Genomic DNA, 19,615 nt, shown 5'->3' on the forward strand with positions numbered 1-19,615 from the left:
TACAACGAACAGTTGAATTACAGAAAAATTAGAGCGACGGCAAAATAGGTTAAACTTGACATGAACACTTTTCTGATCGGATAAAAATTACTTTAAAAAATTTGACAGATTTTGGACAATTTTTTGTGAGGATTTCAACACGTCGGACCTGTGAAGGGCCTGACATGTCTGTGTCATCTACAAACAGATTGTCGCGTTTTGTGTCTGAGAACGAGACAATTGTCGCCAATAAAGGTTTCTTTCTCTTCTTCTTTCAGCGGTGATCATCGATTGAAAAAGACGATAAGATTGGATTAGAATACATGTTGAATAGACTCTTTGTTAGAATCGACGCGCAAATGATACAACGAACAGTAAATTAAAGAAAAATTAGAACGGCGGCAAAAATAGGTTAAAGTTGACATGAACACTTTTTTGATCGGATAAAAACTATTCACCAAATTTTGGACTAATTTTTGTGATGATTTCAACACTTCGGACTACTAGACTTTTTTTATTCCTATTACACTTGGCCAAAATATTCGGTCAGGTCGGAGTCTGACATAGAGTAGCCCGACGACGCCTGCTGAGTGGGTTTATCACACATTAAGTGATGACGCGCCGCCTACATGTGTAGGATGGGCGGCGAACCCTTTTGAAGTCTGTTTATGGTGTTTGTTGTTCTTTTGTTGTGAAAGTGTTAGGAGAGACAAGAACAACAGCGCCTTTTGTGTTTTCTTTTGTCAGCTTGCAGCAATGTGGGAGTGAGCGATGTAATGACAACAACGCGCCGATATAATAGTCTCCAACCAACATGACCAAGGAGGTTTATTTTAACCTCCTTGCTCCGACCAAAAAAGCGATTTGTGTTTTTCGTTGTTGTTTTTCTAAGACACAATTAGTCGTACTTTAATATTGCTTACTTGCTTACTTGCTTTTTCACTTCACTTTGATACCCCCCCCCCCAAAAAAAAAGAACCGAGAAGTTCAGAACGCAGCTCAGCTTAATAAATGTAATGTATGTATCCTTTTTTAGTCCTTGTAAATGCGAATTGACTAGTCAAAAAGGATACATACATATTGTCTCAGTAAGTAATTAGTGCAAAAGAATTAAATTGATCGACGTAGTTACAGAAAATTATGGACTTTTATGGTACGCCAAATAGCAGTTATACTCAAGCAACTGGATATGAATTTGAAGACGCGTCGACGGTCAGACGTTTCAGGTAGCATCCACTAGATAACGAATGAATGAAGACACATTTTTGCCCCACTGGGCTAAGTACAGGTCACACGGTAAGAATCACATATATGTAACAATGGAAACAATCATACACATCTATATATGCAGATGTGCGTCTAATCTATTCTATGACATTCGACTTCCTCTCGCTTCTTGGTAATTTGATAACATTCGTCAGTGACGCTTTCGTGGATGGACTTTATAATGTTGAGGATCCTAGGAATCAGTAAGTACATGTAATTACTCTTCATTGCGAAGTTCCTAAAACTATCATGTCAAACTGTAATTGAGACCGCGATAATCTTGTTAATCTGCGGATACTGGGGTCGGCGTAAATGGCCGACAAGTTGCTAATCCGTTGTTGTTCTTTACTCTCTGTGCATTTAGCGTCGAGAGGATGCCGCCAGAACCATTGTTGCAGTTTATCACATGTCCGCTAGAGGCGCTACTCTACGGACAACTTGTCTGAAAGCCCACAAAAAAACCATGGCTCCACTGGTGGAACATATTTGATTAGCTGGAAAAAAGGATCCATAGGAAAGAATCTGATTGAAGCCTTAAAATCTGTGAAAATTATGATTTCTTTTTGTCAGGAAGAGTAAGACAGCAAATTTCAAAAGCCCCCATTACTAATGAAAAATGAAGGACGTTCTTCGGGAAAATAACATCCATTAAATGTGAAAGAAGAATCTTTTACTTTCCAAGCAGATTTTTTTAATAGGCATTTCTTTCGGGCTTTCTATTTCGTACCATTTTCTTAATGTCTCGCGACCAAAAAACAGCCAGAGCCTAACCTCTGCTTGGAGAGTAAAATATTGTGGGAGGCAGTAGGGAAAGGGGGTTTAGCTACATAAAGGGGTTAGAGAAGGGAAGGGGAGGGGGGTGGTAGAAAATAACAAGATACACAGAACTCCAAGCAGCATATTTAATGCAAAATTTCAGTAACATTCAATGTTTGCATTGTTCACATATTGTATAAGGAACAATAATTTTTCTCCATCTAAATTTTTCACCCTGGCTGAAACATTACTTGTTCAAACCAAGTTTCTTGCAAAGTTCCTAAAGGGGTCGAGTCTTATTTTCACAATCTATTGTAACAGCTATGCTGGAAAACACCCCCATGAAGACATTTCGAACATCTTAAGTTCAAAAACTCAAGACAACATTTTGTTCAAATCTTAACCCCTGATGCTACAATATAAAATCCCCCTTTATAAGTGTAATCTCCAAGCAGATCCTATGATGCCATAAGACAGTACTAAGCTGGCCAATAAGGCCGGCTTCACTCCTCTGCCAGCTTGTGATACTATCTTATGCTACCATAGGATCTGCTTGAAGATTATATAAGTGCAACTTTTCAGGGGCTGAGACTGAATTTATAGGCAGCAAACAACAACAGCTAGCATAATTGAATTCATAGTTGGCATTTTGCTGTACATAAGACACAAACATATATATACATATATATATATTACACATGTACAGGTATAATGTGCATGGTAAATATATGAACAATGACAATCACTTTCTGTGTACCAAATTTGTTTTGGCCACAGCAAAAGCAGAAGTCTTCCTACCACAAGAAACTAATTTAACCAAGAAGAGTTTTCACCTAGCTTACATTTCGGTGGCCATCACTGATGCAAATGTTAGCTATTGTTAGGTATAAACACTTTGCTTGTGTGTATTACTAAAGAATTTTGTTATCCAAAAGTCATTTTATGTTCTTATTTTCCTACCACAAAAAGTCTACTGGGTGGAAGGCACATTCAAACCAACCTTCCATTTGAAGCAACTTTACATCACAATTTACTCACAGCTTCTGCATTCTCAACTTTCCACATAAATTGCTAGCTCTGAGTCTGACATAAAACCTACATTCGAAAACAAGGACTGGTATGAAATGCCTGGTATGATCAGAGTACTAGACAGAACATTTAAGTCTCAGATGTCATTTGAATGAGTATGAAAAGATATCAAGTTACAGAGAAAAAATATGGCTTAAAATATTTGTTAGAGAATCCTGATTTCTGGCAACATTGCAATTTTTAAAAAGTTAACAGTACTGGTATACATGTATATGGAGTACACTCAAAAACATTTCATGCAAGTAGTCTTTGTCTACTACTGCACTTTTGATGAATCATCAAACTGTCAAAGATTTGATGATTTCCTATAATCTTGAATGCATTGTTACTTTGCATCTGTGTAAAACAAACTACAGGGCTTCATGTACAGGCCTGACCTGTGGAAAGGCTGCTAGAGGCGTGATTTAGTCAGGTTATATTTCAGAAATGCTGTCAGAATTGTTTGAGAGATTTCCTAAAAGAGTAGGTATATACAATGGTGCAGCATTAGAGTCTGTACTACAGTACTGAGTATTCCACTGAAGACAGGTTGAACAGTATTAAAACACTCCTTTTTCTTTCTCTCACAAAATCGAATCCCTGTGAACAGTTCCCCTTGTGCAGTGGTTACCAAGATGGTAATATTGGTAAGTTGTATAGGATGCTATATCTTGAAGGAGAAATATGTTTTTAAACTTATGCTTTGTGAAAAAACTAGCAGACATAGAAATAGTGTGAGCTGGGAGGATGTAACTTAGAGAAGCACTGAACAAGTTCCACTCAGTCTTCGCTGGGTCTCCTCTCTTCCCCCGCCGGTTGCGAATCCGTTTGCTCAGAGCGAATGTGGTTCAGCGACGCCAGCATGCGCAACATAAACGACGCGGGGACCGTGATGGTGTCCCGCGTTTCCTCGAGCATGGCCTCGTTCCGGTGCATGATTTCGTGTGCCTCCTCGGGAAAGCTCGCCTCCTCCGCCATGGCCATCCACAGTTTCACATCGTAGTCGATCCCGCTCGTGGCGAGGACTGGGTACCTCGGGTGTGGCTGGACATGGACCAATTCAAAAGAAGACAAGTTGAACAGCATCTTAACTTAACGCTATCATGTACAATGTGCAGCAAAAGGGGAAATGTTTGCAGTGGTTTTGCTTTGCATGGCAGTTTCCACTACAAACTTTAAAAAACACCACAAACACTCCATTTTCTTCCTACCATAGAATCAAATTCCTGTGATTCATTTTTACCTTTTGCAGTGGTTACCAAGCTGGTGATATTGTTACAAGGAAGCTATATCTTGAAGGAGGAACATGTTGTAAACTTAATTTTGTAAAAAATTAGCAGAAACAGAATCAATCTGAGTAGGGTGGATGTAACTTGGAGAAGTACATTGTGTACCTTGTAGCAAGGTCAGGGTACCTTGGGTGTGGCTGGACACGGACCAATTGGAAAGAATTATTATTATCATTATTATTACTGGGTGGGCTGACTACTCTCTCTTCGCAGCCAGGGGCTGAATTGCGAGGAGCTTAAAATAGGTGGGGCTAAATTGTAAGGGTCTGGAGCGAGCTGCCATTCGGCACCACTCAGTTGACCTCAATACCTAAACATGTCACACAGGTGACAATAATTGTAGTGCAGTCGACAAAAACCCACATACACCTGATACCTAGTATACATGGTTAGTCCAGGTAGGTACAAGTAGACATCAGAAATACAGGCTTATAAGACTCATTAGGACTTTAAACTGTATCTCTGTTACATACGTTGTCTGACCCTTGCCTCTTCCCTCATTTTTTTTAAAGCTTTATTGAAAAATCATAATAATCACACACATTGTGAAATTTACATTTATAGCTTCATGACTACATCTCCGACTACAGCAGATACATAACTATAAAGCTTTACAATTGGCTCTCTAATTGGCCTCTTCCCTCATGACCTCAATGAAAAGCGGCATGCAGGCCAATTTGAGCTTTTATGAATAAACAGTGGTTCAAACAAAACAAAACAAACAAATAAATACCTGCACACAGTTCACTACGTGCTTGTCCGCCTCGAAGAGCGTCACGAGCCTCCCGGTGTAACGATCCCAGATGAAGACGTGACCGCAGTCCGACCCACTGATGACGTATCTGAGGGATCATAGGGAAAATTAGACATCTTCTAGCTCAGAGAACATTTATAACTATATATATCAGCCTTATTTACCCATGTGGGACCGCGTGGCACGATTGGCAGCGCGTTGGTCTCAGGCCCAAGAGGTCCCGGGTTCGAATCCGCTTGCTGTGTCACCGATCTTGTGCCCTTGGGAAAGGCACTTTACACGACTTTCCTCACCTAACTCAGGTGTAAATGAGTACATAGCTGCGGCTAGTGGCAGTGACAGGCCTTTGTTGTGGTGACAGGCCATAGGGGCATGTTCGGGCATGACGCACCCGCCATGACACATGAGTCAGGGGAACCCCTTGCATCCTTGGTCGGAAGTCCTCCTAGGAGACGGAAACGCCAAACAACAAACCTGCATCTGCTGGGGCCGTCTTACACGTTGCATACAGTTGCCCCTGTAGGACTTAGTGCGCCAGTGAACGAGAGGGTGGAGAAGGACGTGCACACCCCTCCTTCACCTTAAAAACCCAAGTGCAGGCCAGGCAGACGGTTCGCCTTAAACCTGTCTGCCTACCATTGTCTTCCGAGACAGACGGATGCCAACAACAACATTTACCCATATCTCATTTATTGTTAGTAATATTGTTGGCGGAAATGCCTACAAAACGTCTCTTGACTCCTTATTAATCTTACAAAAAAATTTCTTACGCATTGCCAATGGTTCCAATTTCCACGCCCATTCTTAACCACAAAATAAATAAACAAACAAACAAACAAACGTTTGGGGAAATGCCTATATGTCACGTCCTGATTCATAGTCCATTTGCATTTCTGGTTCATAGTTAGCCTCTTAACAAGTCTCATTTGCTTGCTTAATCATTTAAATTAAGGATTTATTGTTACCATGTTTCCTCGTTGTATTTCTTTATTTCATATTTTCTACATTTGTATATAGGTTAATGTTTAATTGGTGGAGGGCACTGTACAAGACAGCTAGGCTTCATCCCTCCTCCAGCACCTTTATTCAATTTTCTCACATTAGACTGAGGCCAGCAGAGGCTGTCATAAAAAAAATCATAAGGTATTCATGGACAAAACAAAGAAGTAATACATGTACTAGAAAAGTCTTGCAAGCAAATATATAATGTTTACCTTCACATGTTCTAGTCTAATACTGACTACTGTTATGTTTATTACTGTTAATCTAGTGAACTGAGCCCCTCCAGCTATGTGCTGAGCCACTTTCCATACTTTATTGGTTTTTTATGTGCAAAATACACAAACAAACAAACAAACGTACTGGGATCCGAAGAAGTTGGACTCCTTGATCATGGTCCTGGCGTTGCGGTGGCCCTTGTAGATCATCTTGTGCGGCGGGCATGGAAGCTGACTCAACTCTGTCTCTTCTTTCTCTCTCTGCTCGCGTCGCATCTTCATCAGCGCCTGGAGACGGGCGTACATCGGACGTCCCGATCTCTCCGCCTGTCAGGGAAAAATAAGTCAGTCATATATACGTATGGGGTGGTGCCTATTTCCATTTCTGTAGCCCTTTAGCCACATAGTTGTATGGGGCTGGTCCACTAGAGAGGACAAAAAGGCTGTTATTCCCTTTCTTCTTCTCTCCAAGCAGAGGTTCAGCTCCATATTGCTTTCACGTGATTCTGGGCATTTTTGAAGAGATTTCTATTTTGTATCATTTTCTTCAAGTTACTGGCAAGACTTAATGAGAGCGGTACAAAAGAGAAAGCCCAACAAAAATGCCCCAAAACATATAAAAACAGCCAGAGCCAAACCTTTGCTTGGACAGTACCTTTCTTCACCTTTTTTTTCCACTTGTTTCATGTACTCATGCCAACTTCCTCAATCATCCCTTCATTCATTATGAGGGCTGCAAGGATGCCATCTATAAAATCATGGCCCAAAGAAACGCATACCTAACTATAGACCCTAGTACTTATATCTAAAATCTGTAATTTGATGGAAATGTTCTCACCATTGATGTGTCTTCTTCTTCATCATCATCGCTATCTCCTGACGGGACTGGCTCATCCGACTGAGGGGTGGGCGGGGTTGTCTCACTCGTCGGTGGGGAGGATTGTCTGCTGTCACTCCCTACTGTAGGTTTCTTGGGCCGTACCACATCGTCTTGAGAAACAACGCTCAAGTCCTTTAAGTCACTGTCTGTTCCTTCTTCACTCCCTCCGACTGCACCAGGTTCTAAGGAACTCTCCTGTTGACCTTCAGTAGAATCGACCTTCAAACTAGGCGATTCTCCACTTTTCTCTTTGCTATCACCTTTAGAATCTTTTCTCAACATTTCTGTTTTCTTGGCACCGTCTTTAGGTTTTGAGTGATCATCTACTGTCTTGGGCACAGCTCCAGTTCGAGTTTCAGTACTAGATTCTGTGGTTAATACACTAGTATCCACAACTTTGATCTCACAAACTGGACTTGTCTCTTGTGCAGTGTCCGCTCTTAAGACATTTGTTTCTGTGTCTTTTCTTTCCTTCCTTTCCTTGCTGTTTTTCTTAGTTGATGTCTCAGACTTGTTCCTATCTACAGTTTTACTTTCAGTTTTCACTTTCTTTTCCTCCTCCTCAGCCTTGGCTGTAACTTCCTTCTTAGGACTTGCATCTTTAGTCTTATGCGACGGTTTCAGTTTGCAAGAATTCTTGCCAGAGTTGTTTTCCGTTGTTTCTGTGCTCTTTGTATCTTCGCGTTCTACATTTCCACCAATGGCACCTGATTTGGCTGCAGTACCTGTCCCTGCAACAGGGGGCTCTCCTGAACCAGTTTCTGAACCTGATGAAGGTGCAACTGCAGTACTTGTGTCTGCAGCAGGGGGCTCTCCTGCAGCAGTTTCTGCAGTGACAGTCTCTGCAGTTGGTGCGTCTCCTGCAGGAGTTTCTGTAGCACCTGATACAGCTGTAGCATCTGGTACACCTGTAGCACCTGATACAGCTGTTGCACCTGTCACTTCAGCAGGTGTCTCTCCCTCAGGTGTCTGATTTGGCTGGCTGCCCTGCTCTGTGCTCTGCCGCCATGAAAAATAGAAGTCAAATATGCAAGAGTCATTTGTAAGAAACATGTTACACTGAAAATGTGTTTTGCAGTACAGAAAAGCTTAAGAAAAAATTCTAAAGGTAAGTTTTAAAGGTAAACAAAAATAGCTACAGCTTTTATTTTCTGTGGGATATTTCTCCATACTCTTTTCTTCAAGTATAGTAAACAGTAGGCCATGGCCTTTGGTCACAACCGTTGCTTTATTTCTACCAACGTTTCAGTGACCGTCTGTCACTTTCATCAGAGGGCAACTCTGACTGGTTCAGATCGCTCTGTGGCTATAGGTAGAGATGGAGATTGGAGTCCCTACCTTGACATATGTAACTAACAGTTTTCATCTACACAAATTTGCAGTCTACACACAAACCTGTCTGTCTGCTGCTCCAGCCTCTGCTGTTCCCACCACCTCTGTTCTAGAAGGCGAGGGTGTTCCGGCGGTGTCTGGTCTGGAAGGTGAGGGCGTTCCGGCCGTGGTTTGAGAAGTGGAAGAGTCGGATGACGGGGAGGAGTCCGCCCCCTGGCCCTGGGGCGGCTGCATCGACTGTCGGAAGCTGGCCGGGTCCTCAAGCCATCGCTGCAGCATGTCAGTCATGCGTTGCATCAGGGAACGCTGTGGACTTTCGCTCTCGTCTGCCACTGAAGGAAACAAAAATATGAATATTCAGTGCTCAAAATAAAGGCAGGTTGCACCATCAACAAGTTTAATCAAGGGTTCCTTACCCCATCTCAGCTAGAAGAAAGCCAACCCGTAACCCCAACAGTGCTGTAATACACCGTATGACTATGACTAACTGACTGCTTACTCCCTGCCTCAAAATCATCATATCATGAAGTACTTTGACTATGGCCTGGTGTTGACCAGTCTCCTTTCAAGAAACAAACAAACCAAAAAGGGGAAAAAACGCCAGTAGCATATACATCAAATACATCAAATCCTTGTTACAGGGGCTCAGCAGTATGGGAAGAAGAAGAACACATGACTCACCAGCTGCTGACGTAGCCCTGGTGTCACGTTCGCTCTCCGGCCGTGACTGCGGACCAGTGTCTGACCAGTCTCCGCGTAACCGCAGCCTCTTCACTGGAGGGTCTTTGGACGACTTATCCGGACATTTCTGTTGGTGCACAGATAAAAAACATTGTCACAAAAGGCTAATCTGTGTAACACAAACTCTGCTGTCCAGGCCTGTAACTTACCCCTCTGTCAGATGTTGGGCGGGTTGCTATAAGCGAGATTTAATCAGACTAACAAAAGGCTACACCAATTCATTTCCTTGGGTGTTGGTACATAACTGTCTTACCTGTACCTGTAATGGGAGGGGTATCAAGAAGCTAGAGAGGTAATGATACATTATAAAACCCCAACCTACACTGTAGCCATTGCTGGTGCTGTGAGAGTCCTCATACTTGACACCCCCCTTTCCATCAGAAGTCAGGTGTTGCGGACTGAACAGGTAGATGTAGTGGGAGGAGTACCATAAGCTATAGAGAGTTAATTGTGTATAAAACTCAGACTTACACTGTATCCATTGCTGGTGCTGTGAGAGTCCTCATACTTGAAGCCCCCATGTCCATCAGGAGTCAGGTGTTGGGGGCTGAACACCTGGATGTCTAACCTTCATTGACATATAGAGAGGTAACTGTATAAAGCCCAACCTACACTGTAGCCATTGCTGGTGCTGTGAGGGTCCTCATCCTTGACAGTCCCTAACACCTGACTCCAGACAGACACGGGGGGTGTCTGTCTGGAGTCAGGTGTTAGGGACTGAACACCTGGATGTCTAACCTTCATTGACATAGAGGTAGCTGTATAAAGCCCAACCTACACTGTAACCATTGCTGGTGCTGTGAGAGTCCTCATACTTGACGCCCCCATGTCCGTCAGGAGTCAGGTGTTGGGGACTGAACAGGTAGATGTAGTGGGAGGAGTACCATAAGCTATAGAGAGTGTATAAAACTCAGACTTACACTGTAACCATTGCTGGTGCTGTGAGAGTCCTCATACTTGACGCCTCCATGTCCGTCAGGAGTCAGGTGTTGGGGACTGAACAGGTAGATGTAGTCGGAGGAGTACCATTAAGAGAGATAACTATATGTATATATATAAGACCCCAACTTACACTGTAGCCATTGCTGGTGCTGTGAGAGTCCTCATACTTGACGCCTCCATGTCCGTCAGGAGTCAGGTGTTGGGGGCTGAACAGGTAGATGTAGTCCGAGGAGTAACATTTTCCCCGTCTATCTTTACATTAGATTGGTAACTGTTTGGGGCTGTCTCCAGTTTTGAATTTTTTCTGCTCCATTCATTTATTTGGGAGCCCATCTTTATACGTTTTGTTTGACAATTCTGTCTCTCTGAGATTTCAATTTTTTCATGGATGACGTGAAACTCCTGCCGTCCTATAAGTGAATTTTAGTTACAGGATAGAAGAAAAGGTGCTGGAGACAGCCCTAGCAAATGTTAAGAAACCCCAACTTACACTGTAACCATTGCTGGTGCTGTGAGAGTCCTCATACTTGACACCCCCATGTCCGTCAGGAGTCAGGTGTTGGGGGCTGAACAGGTAGATGTAGTCAGAGGAGTAGCTGACTAGTAAGTCCTGGCCGTCACTGCTGTACTTCAGGGACGTCACGCGGCACGATTTGTTGCTCAGCGGCGGCGGGCAGAAACGACAGAACACGCCGAGTGTACCCTTCCCACATACACCACCTACAGAAAGCATATGTATCAATCCAAAAGGCTCATATTCTGTACACTATAGCTCAAAATAAGCTCACTTCAGCATAACACACCACCTAGCCTTGCTAGTATGTACCATATACACAGGCCAAGCGCTCAAGATACCCACTTGTAACCTGAACGGTTCAGAAAAAATTGCTGGTAAAATGAATGCAAGTTGCAAATTTGCAGCTAAATAACATACCGGGTAAGAATCTGCATCTACTGCTATCTGTCAACTTACTAAAACTAGAATCACTGTCGGCTTGTGAAAGTTTGTGATTGACCATTCTTGATGTATTTCAATGTAGTGTGTAATAAGAACGTCATACTATTTGACAGTTTATGCTATTCTGCAGCAAAACTAATAGATAAGGGAGTTAAATACAGAAACCAAGCCTTACCACTCCCTTTAGTTCCCAGCATTCTGCGATCAAACAGTCGTACAGAGCTGTCGGAACAGCCGACCGCGAGGTGGTATGGCGTGTGGGGGTTGGCAGCAATGGCTGTTACAGCACGGTGGGCTTTTATCAGAATATCCTACATAGAGAGACAAGAAAATAGATAACATTCATTAGAGTCACTAAAGGCAAAAAAAAAAAAGTTCAAGTAGTAGAATAATAACAGGTATTGTATACTAGTATCATGTTTACATAAAATATATGTGACTGTGAAAAACAAAGTAGAGATGCACAATCATCTGATCAAGCATGTGTTCTTCATGAATAATCAATTCAATTGTCGTTTAAGAATTGTAGAGTAAAATTCAGACCAAGCAGACAGAATTTTCACTATACATCCTCTATGTCTTGTACATACATCTTTTCAGCCAAATTCACGCTTGCGTATCTAAGCATATAGGAAAATAGGTCCATGAAACAATGAAGAAAATTCAACAGTGAAACTTACATCTTTGCAGTTGTCTTTTGTACAGGTGGTCTTGAGACGGATGTCGAACCACCGAACTGTCCCATCCTCCCCGCAGGATAGAAACGTGTTGGGGTCGCTGTCCAGTGTGAGCAGCTAGAGAGTGAGGGGGGAGCAATAACAAACATGGTTACACAGGCTCCATTACAGAGTTAGGTCCACAGAAACAGTTTTGGGGTGCACAAGATACAACCAGGAGTTTCAAAACCCAAGACCACGTGGTAGGCCTCCTAAGCAATTTGGAAGGACCAGATCACAAAAGACACATATCCTGACACAAATATCTAGGTGTGCTAGTGCACCCAGTCACCAATAAGATGCACAGCTCCAATTTTGAGTGCACAAAAGTGCATTTTTTAAGAGCTCTAGCACACCGCTATAAAGCATGAAGTATTTTATACCATGCACTCATGTGCCAAAATATAGAGGGATCCTTGCTTATTTCTACATAAATGATAATAAAGATAAGCTATTTCTAACCTCAGAAGCGGTGCCATAGTGACAATTGAAGACATTGGAGCCCCAGGCCAGGTGTAACAAAAACTCTGCTGTCCAGGGCTGTAACTGGCCCCTCCCAATAAAGTTAAGCTTCTAGGAGGTTAGGCTGACTGCTATAAGCGAGATTTAATCAGGCTACAAACCTCATAAGCGGTGCCATAGTGACAGTTGAAGACGTTGGAGCCCCAGGTATTTTCCCTCTCTACATCTGTGTAGTACAGGATTCCGTCCCCAGAACACGACACCACGCGCCCGAGCCCAGAGTGCGGCATGAACTTGGCGCTGAAAATGTTCGCCCGATGGCCCGATCTGATGGAGGTAACAATCTGAAACCCAAGATAAAAGTTAAATTGAGCGATACATCCAACTTCAGTTGATTTGTTTCATAAATTTACCTTCGCCAAGAAGGTTATATTTTCAATAGCATCTGTGGGTGTGTTTGCAGAAGACGACCATAACTCGAGAACGCCTGAATGGATTGTATTGATATTTGGTATGTGAGTAGGTCTTGATGAGACCTGGAAATGATTAGATTTTGGGCCCCCTAGCAGCCTGTTACATTACACGACACCACACGCCTGAGCCCCGAGTGCGGCATGAACTTGGCGCTGAAGATGTTTGCCCAGTGGCCAGACCTGATGGAGGTTACAATCTGGAACCCAAGAGAAAAGTTACGCGTATGTTTATTTGAAATTTTGTCGTTAGTACATCCAATTTCAGTTGATTTGTTTCATATATTTTTTGTTGTATACATGGATAAAAAGGTATGAGGTGTGGCAGCAGCTGGTTACACAGGTATTATGCTGAACAACCTGTCATGCCTAACCTTCGCACCCCTGACTGCAAAAGTTGTAATAATCATTCCTTTTTTCTCATTCTTGCATCAGATTTGGTTTCTCTAGGGGATGCCTAGAGAATAGAGAAACTTTACTTAATCAGACTTTACTTTATCAGACTTTACCTGCTGCACCTCAAAATAGAGGATGAATAATGATGATGATGATGATGAGGGGATGCCTGCAGCCATAAAATTAAATTAAACATTACAGGTTGAAAACTGTTACCTTCCCAGTCCAAGCATTGGTGATGCAGAGGTTGGTGTCGTCACTGCCGGATAAAATGTGTTCTCCGTCGTCCGACCACCAGATACTGTTCACCTTAACAAACAAACAAACAGCAGGTCATTCACCCCGGACTAACTTCACAAGGTACTGTAAATGCAGAAATGTTCGCGGTGGATTAATGTTCGCGGTTTTCGCGGCGACCACTTTACCGCGAACTTAAATCCACCGCGAACATTTTTCTATTAAGGTATTACACTGCAGTCGATGGTGTTACCGCGAAATTAAATCCACCGCGAAAAGTCACTTTTCCCACTACCGCGAAATTAAATCCGCGCGAACTTAAATGCATTTACAGTAATAAGCTCAATATATGCTAACTTCTGAAAATGTAAGCATCCCCATACGTATTAACACCTAAAACATCTGACTCTATGCCTGTGTTTATAAAAGTACTGGCAATGGTAACATTAGGTACAGGTACTGCTACAGAGGTTTGAATACGAGTTGGACCTGTACCTGGGTATAAGTAAATCTGGTCTTTAAAGATGACAGAAACATGAATAAACAGTTGATAGAATGTTCGATTAGACTACCATATATATATATACTTATCTTATGCAGGGAAAACATGCCTGAGTGTGAGAATCGAATCAAGGATGGCACTGATTTTAATGTTTTAATCTTTTCCCCCATTCTCAGTGTTGTCACTATTCTTGGGATCCTGGAAAAAAATCCTTGATAGGGAAGGAGATCAATAAACACACAAACAAACAAACAAACAAACAGATACTCACACATCCTGTGTGTACTGGCAATTTACTGTGCAGCTGCAGTCTCTGGATGAAACTGGTATAACCTGGAAAATACAGAATGATATACCTGTTATCATATGGCAGTTAAGGTTGGTTATCATTATCATCAGTCATTGGGTCCTGCATCTATAGTCTGGAAAGTCCTATACCTGCTGTTATACATAAATTGTACATGACTTTGTCGCGTTGATACAATCCTCTCTCAAACCCTTGATCTTGGAAGCAACGTGCAGTCGGGTCAGTACTTGGATGGGAGACCACATTTGATATGACCCAGCTACAACATTCAGTCTTCCTTTGGTCACCAGGGAAGACTGGGTGCTATAGCCGGGTCATACCAAAGACTCTTCCTTAAAAATGGTACATATACTTATGGAAGAGTGTGGAAGCTTAACACACGACACTACCAGTGGACTAGCCCCCTGCTGTAGTGCTTGCACTTATGTGTGGCCCAGGGCTTAGAAGCGGAGATGGGCGCCGGGCCTGATGCATCTTCTGATCAGGGACGTTTACCCCCTTGTTCTGATCAACTTTAACCTCTTATGATATGACATACTACTAAATACAAAATGAATGTCATCACTGATGATCACACTGATGTAATAGAAACTGTGAATGATACAATACACATAATTCGAGATGTAAACATGTTTTCTCCAACAGTAAACTCATGACCATCCACCAAGAGTTTGATACTATAACGAGATGATTGAATAATGGTTTTAATGTGAAATGACTGGGATCTGTAAAATGAGAATGACAATTTGTTGGCTAACGGTAGATATAACATTTACTGTAAATGTTTCAAGTGTTCATGGCGGTTTTATGTCTGCAAACCTCCTTTCTTCTAGCCTGGATACCAGACTCCAGCCAGATCTCAAAAATATCTATCGTGCGATAGATATTTTTGAGATCGGGCTGGGGTCTGGTATCCAGACTACTTTTCTACGGGTGCTGCTACAAACCCAAAGTACTGTACTCTATCAAAGGTCCTGAGGGGATCACTATTAAGTGACTGTTGACTGTGCTGCACATGTTATTCATATATCTCTGAAATATGTACATTTCCTAGCCTTGGGGCGAGTCGCTCTGCAACTATGTTCAACCATAAAGAGATTTTCATTTAATAAGTCTGGCACCAAAAGGCAAAACATATAATCTTGCAGGTAGAGCTATACATGTATAACAAATTATATGTCAGATTTTGCACCACTCTACTTATCCATCCAAATCAACAAACTATAGGCAACTAAATTCTACATCTGACCTGTATTTTCAGTTTTAGAACAGTATGTTTGGATGGATGTTTGACAGTACCGCCCCCCTCCCCCTTACAATTATTATACCGCCCCTCCCCCTTCTACCACAACACAACAGTATGATCCCCCTCTATCTGCTTTCAGATTACGCCATCTTCTTATGTTTCCCACGACAAATGTACTTAAATACATCCCAACATTACGTAACAGTTTATGACAATTCTAAGGCACAAACATAACGGACGAAAATGACTTGTAACTTGCCGGTCGTAGAGACGACAAAGTCTCTGGGATGGAGTAAGCCGATTGTCCGGCACCCCAAGTCCCTGACGATGTTACTCCTGTGGATCCCCTCCGCCATGATTCTGCAGTTGGATCCGCATCAAAAATTCGGGGCCGAGGATATATTTTTATCCCGGCTTCTTGTTGACACCAGAGTCATCATCTTTAAACAGACACGTCAGCCGGTTTGCGGCAGGTTGGCTTTTACGACAGCGACGATCTCTTTTACGACACGCCTGTGGATGTTGACATTGACGTTTTGTGGCAAATTAGCAGTTCACGTTTTGTTTTGTTGGTAAACATATCACAGTACAGGGCAGCTGACCATTTATTTGTTTTGGCAGTATTATGCGACTCACAGGGCAGTGATGTTTTCTTTCCTTCATTTACACTGAAACAGACTGAGAGAAAGGGGGAGCAAGAGAAAGAGATCTGATGAGACACATTGAGAGACTTCTTTAACCTCCTTGGTGAGACAGAACGAGAGAGACAGACAGAAAGAGACAACTGTGAAAGAGACAGGGCCAGAGAGAAAGAAAAACACAAAGGTACTAGTACTACCAAACAGACAGAGAGAAAGTGACATATTATGTAAAATGTTTTATTCACATCACATTCACATCACTTGCAGATTGTGAATAATGGACAGCCACTCCATTGGAGTATGGTGAGTCTACATGTGCAGGTTCAGCGTCCTTTGTTGACGGGATGAATATAACACATGTAACGCCTTGGGTTATTGACATGGTGATCATGTCAATAGAGGAAAAATTTGCACTATTGACAGCACTATTGACAGGATCATCCTGTCAATAGTGCATAGGGTAGAGATCGGAGAGTGTCTGCAGTTCATCCTGCTGAAAACAGAATATTTCCACTAAATGAAAGGATTATCATATCAATAGGACACACATTTCTGTTTCTGTATTGACATTGATAGCAAACCATTAGCCACTTCCAAGAAAAAAAGTCTAGTGTATTGCTTTTTTTTCATCCTGGAGAATATATTATATGAAAGAACTTTATCACACGACATTTGTACATGGTAAAATTTAAGGCAACAGTGATAGATCAATTTATACGATGACCCCACATACATGTACTAACATGCATTACGGAGAGGAAAGGACAAAAGTAGAGGTTTGTGTAGTTCTTACATCAGCCGCCAGGAGGCGTTGCTGTAGATTGCGTCTGTGCTGTCGGCGATCAAAGCCGGTCGCCTGGGGCGACCACCCGGGGCGAGATATCTTTACCAGATAGTCTAAACAACAGACGCAGGCAGGCGTTTTTAGTACCATTTTTAATCACCAGATAACTGTAGCAATCAATCACAAAACTGTGCGTTTTCGTAGGATAAAGTTAAGGTGAAAAGGGAAGTGTATATGCGAAAATATAACGTTGAAGATAAAAAAAAGAGAGAAAACTCATCTAGGGTCAGGGAGGCGTTTTTAGTACCATTTTTAATCACCAGATAACGGTAGTAATCAATCACAGAACATTCGAAGAAATCAATGACAAATAGATGTACATGTGGAGAAAAAAATGTTGCTTTGATAGAAAAATAGAACCAAGGTTTTTTTTAATACAATCTTTAATTTTTATCTAATCACCAAAGATCGGTAGCCAATCTGTTTGTTTGCTTATTTTGAATCAATCAGAAATAGTGCGTTTTCATTGAGAAAACTGAGGGCAAGAAAGAAAGAGATTAAGTATGGACAGAAAGAGAACTTACTTTGATAGACTTGCAGAAGGTTTTGAGTTCAGAATTGTGTATTTTCATTGGAGAAAACTGAACGTAGAAAAGAGAAAGAAATCAAGCACGAATATGACTGTATACAGAGGAAAAACTTTGATAGAACCTCCTTAGTCCTTGATGTTGATTTATTTGTATCCGTATGAGATCGCATGATACTCCGACTCCAAGCAAAGGTTAGGCTAACGCTTGCTTCTGAAGTCCTTGTACATTTATGCGTTTTTATGCGGCTTTCTGTTTTGTCATGCTTTCTCTTTATGCATGCGTCAGCCTATAAATTAGAATTTGTCATGATATGTTATGAGGCAGAAGCCTATAGTAACGTTATATCTTCCGTGTGTCACATATTAATTTGATACTAAAAAGTAAAATGAAGACTAGAATGTAGTAAAAAGAAAGATGTTGTCACGTCATTCAACACTACAGTCCTCCTGGATCCCAAGAACAAAGCAACAGAATGTAAAACAAAATAAAGGGGTCCCTAGTGCTACATCCAAGCTAATCCGAGTGATTAGAGAGATGAGTGATTATTAGAAGGTTGACTAATCCTCTCTCTGAATCTGACACCGATTTGAATTAAAAGATTAATTTTAGATGCCCAGAAATCGCTTTATTATATGATCGTCGCTGCTATAGTCTTCGCTATGAAGTTCAAGACTCATTTAAGGGCTGAGTAAATAGAAAGGTTTAGGAAGGGCACAACTGTGGGAATAATTTGTCACAGGCCAGAAGATGTCCAGGTGGCATGTCTATTTTGGCCAATTTCTACTATTTATTCAGCGTTAGCAGAAATCTTGTGGGGAGTACCTCCCGCGGGTAGGTATAATTCCTGCGCAAAGTTTTCTGCCCATTGAGCAAGGTGCAAAACAAAAACAATAGGGAAATTGGGCTGTCGCGCTGATAAAAATCTTCTCCCCCTTTTCAGTCGAACCGGGCCGTGCAAGAGAATCCTTTTGTCGTTTGAGTTTCAGTTTATTTCGATCCATAATTACCTCGGAAATTAAAGCTGTCCTTCCTGTGTTTTCCACACATCGCCCTTTTGTGGCCGCCGCCTTCAGCCGACAAGAACATTTCAATTTCAAAAGACAATGACGGATCATGGCGTCGCCGGGGGACCCCCGTTGAGAATGTGTAAATTATCGCAAGAAAAGAAAGAAAGGCGAAAGAATGATCGATGCCCTTGGCAGGAAAAGGACTGTGTCAAAATAAAATGGCCAAACAATGCTGGCAAGAAACCCTACAATTGCAAATTGTGACAGCTGTTAGCGATTTGAACAAATGGAGTTGTGTAGGAAGTCATGCCATGTGTCCTTGATCGAGACAGGGCCTGCGCCCGGAAACCATCAAAATTGCGGGGAAGTTTGATGTGCAGAAACCGCATCACAAGCCGCGTGGAACTATTCCAGATTCCGCTGGGGGGCAAGAATTCCAGAAAAACAAGAAAATTAGACATTCCTTTTCGGATCAATTTGCTTCTCTGGCAAACCATTAGCCCAATTTGGGCAATTTCTACCAGTTATCCTATCCGAAACACGATCTTGTGGTTGGAGACAATTATAGACCTATGATCTACAAATTAGTACAATGCAACCGCACCTTTCCTTCAGGCATTGGTCAGGCCACTTGGGCATATGCAAAGTAATCTCCAACCTCAGACTTCCTTCAGCAACAAAAATGTACTAAAACTGCATTTCTAGTAAAAAAAAAAGGTAATTTTCTGAACCATAGATAACATTCTAACATGAAATCATGGGACAAAAGTTGGTTATTTCTCTTACATGTAAATACATTTACATTACACCGTTGAGTCCTTGTTGAGAAAACTACGGCCAGAAGCCTGGAGTTCCGAACTAACAGACTGTCACGTTGTAAACAAAAGGCCCCCTACCGATCCGACCGATCCTCGTCCGCCTGTAGAAAATAGTCCACTACGCAACTTTCGAGATCTTTTACAATCTTTTGATATAAAATATGTGCACGAAAATTATTGCATTAAGATATGTAAGATATTACGTGATACTTAAAGTGAAAAACTTGACGATATCGGGATAAGTTGTGGTATTTTGT

The 19,615-nt window shown here is 41.9% G+C and overlaps 1 protein-coding gene across 1 annotated transcript; it reads right to left on the reverse strand.

Moving 5' to 3' along the window:
- Window positions 1–3,476: 3,476 nt before the first annotated feature.
- LOC118422550 (DDB1- and CUL4-associated factor 6-like) lies at window positions 3,477–16,016 on the reverse strand. The gene is made up of 13 exons (XM_035830182.1): window positions 15,778–16,016; window positions 14,237–14,298; window positions 13,443–13,535; window positions 12,522–12,704; window positions 11,863–11,976; window positions 11,358–11,493; window positions 10,723–10,944; window positions 9,234–9,324; window positions 8,605–8,860; window positions 7,168–8,208; window positions 6,475–6,656; window positions 5,092–5,200; window positions 3,477–4,113 (listed from the first exon to the last, which is right to left on the reverse strand). Exons 1-13 carry the CDS (start codon window positions 15,872–15,874, stop codon window positions 3,850–3,852), a joined length of 2,850 nt encoding a protein of 949 aa, XP_035686075.1. The 5' UTR covers window positions 15,875–16,016; the 3' UTR covers window positions 3,477–3,849.
- Between the last annotated feature and the right edge of the window lie 3,599 nt (window positions 16,017–19,615).

Source organism: Branchiostoma floridae, chromosome 9 (assembly GCF_000003815.2).
Source record: "Branchiostoma floridae strain S238N-H82 chromosome 9, Bfl_VNyyK, whole genome shotgun sequence".
In the NCBI taxonomy this organism is placed as follows: domain Eukaryota; kingdom Metazoa; phylum Chordata; class Leptocardii; order Amphioxiformes; family Branchiostomatidae; genus Branchiostoma; species Branchiostoma floridae.

Coding starts and splice junctions, on each gene's coding strand:
- LOC118422550 (XM_035830182.1), bottom strand. CDS start 15,874: ATGGCGGAGGGGATCCACAGGAGTAACATCGTCAGGGACTTGGGGTGC. Junction 11,977..12,521: donor ACTATGGCACCGCTTATGAG/GTTTGTAGCCTG, acceptor CTCACTCTCTAG/CTGCTCACACTGGACAGCGA. Junction 9,325..10,722: donor CTCTCACAGCACCAGCAATG/GTTACAGTGTAA, acceptor AGTCGTCCAAAG/ACCCTCCAGTGAAGAGGCTG.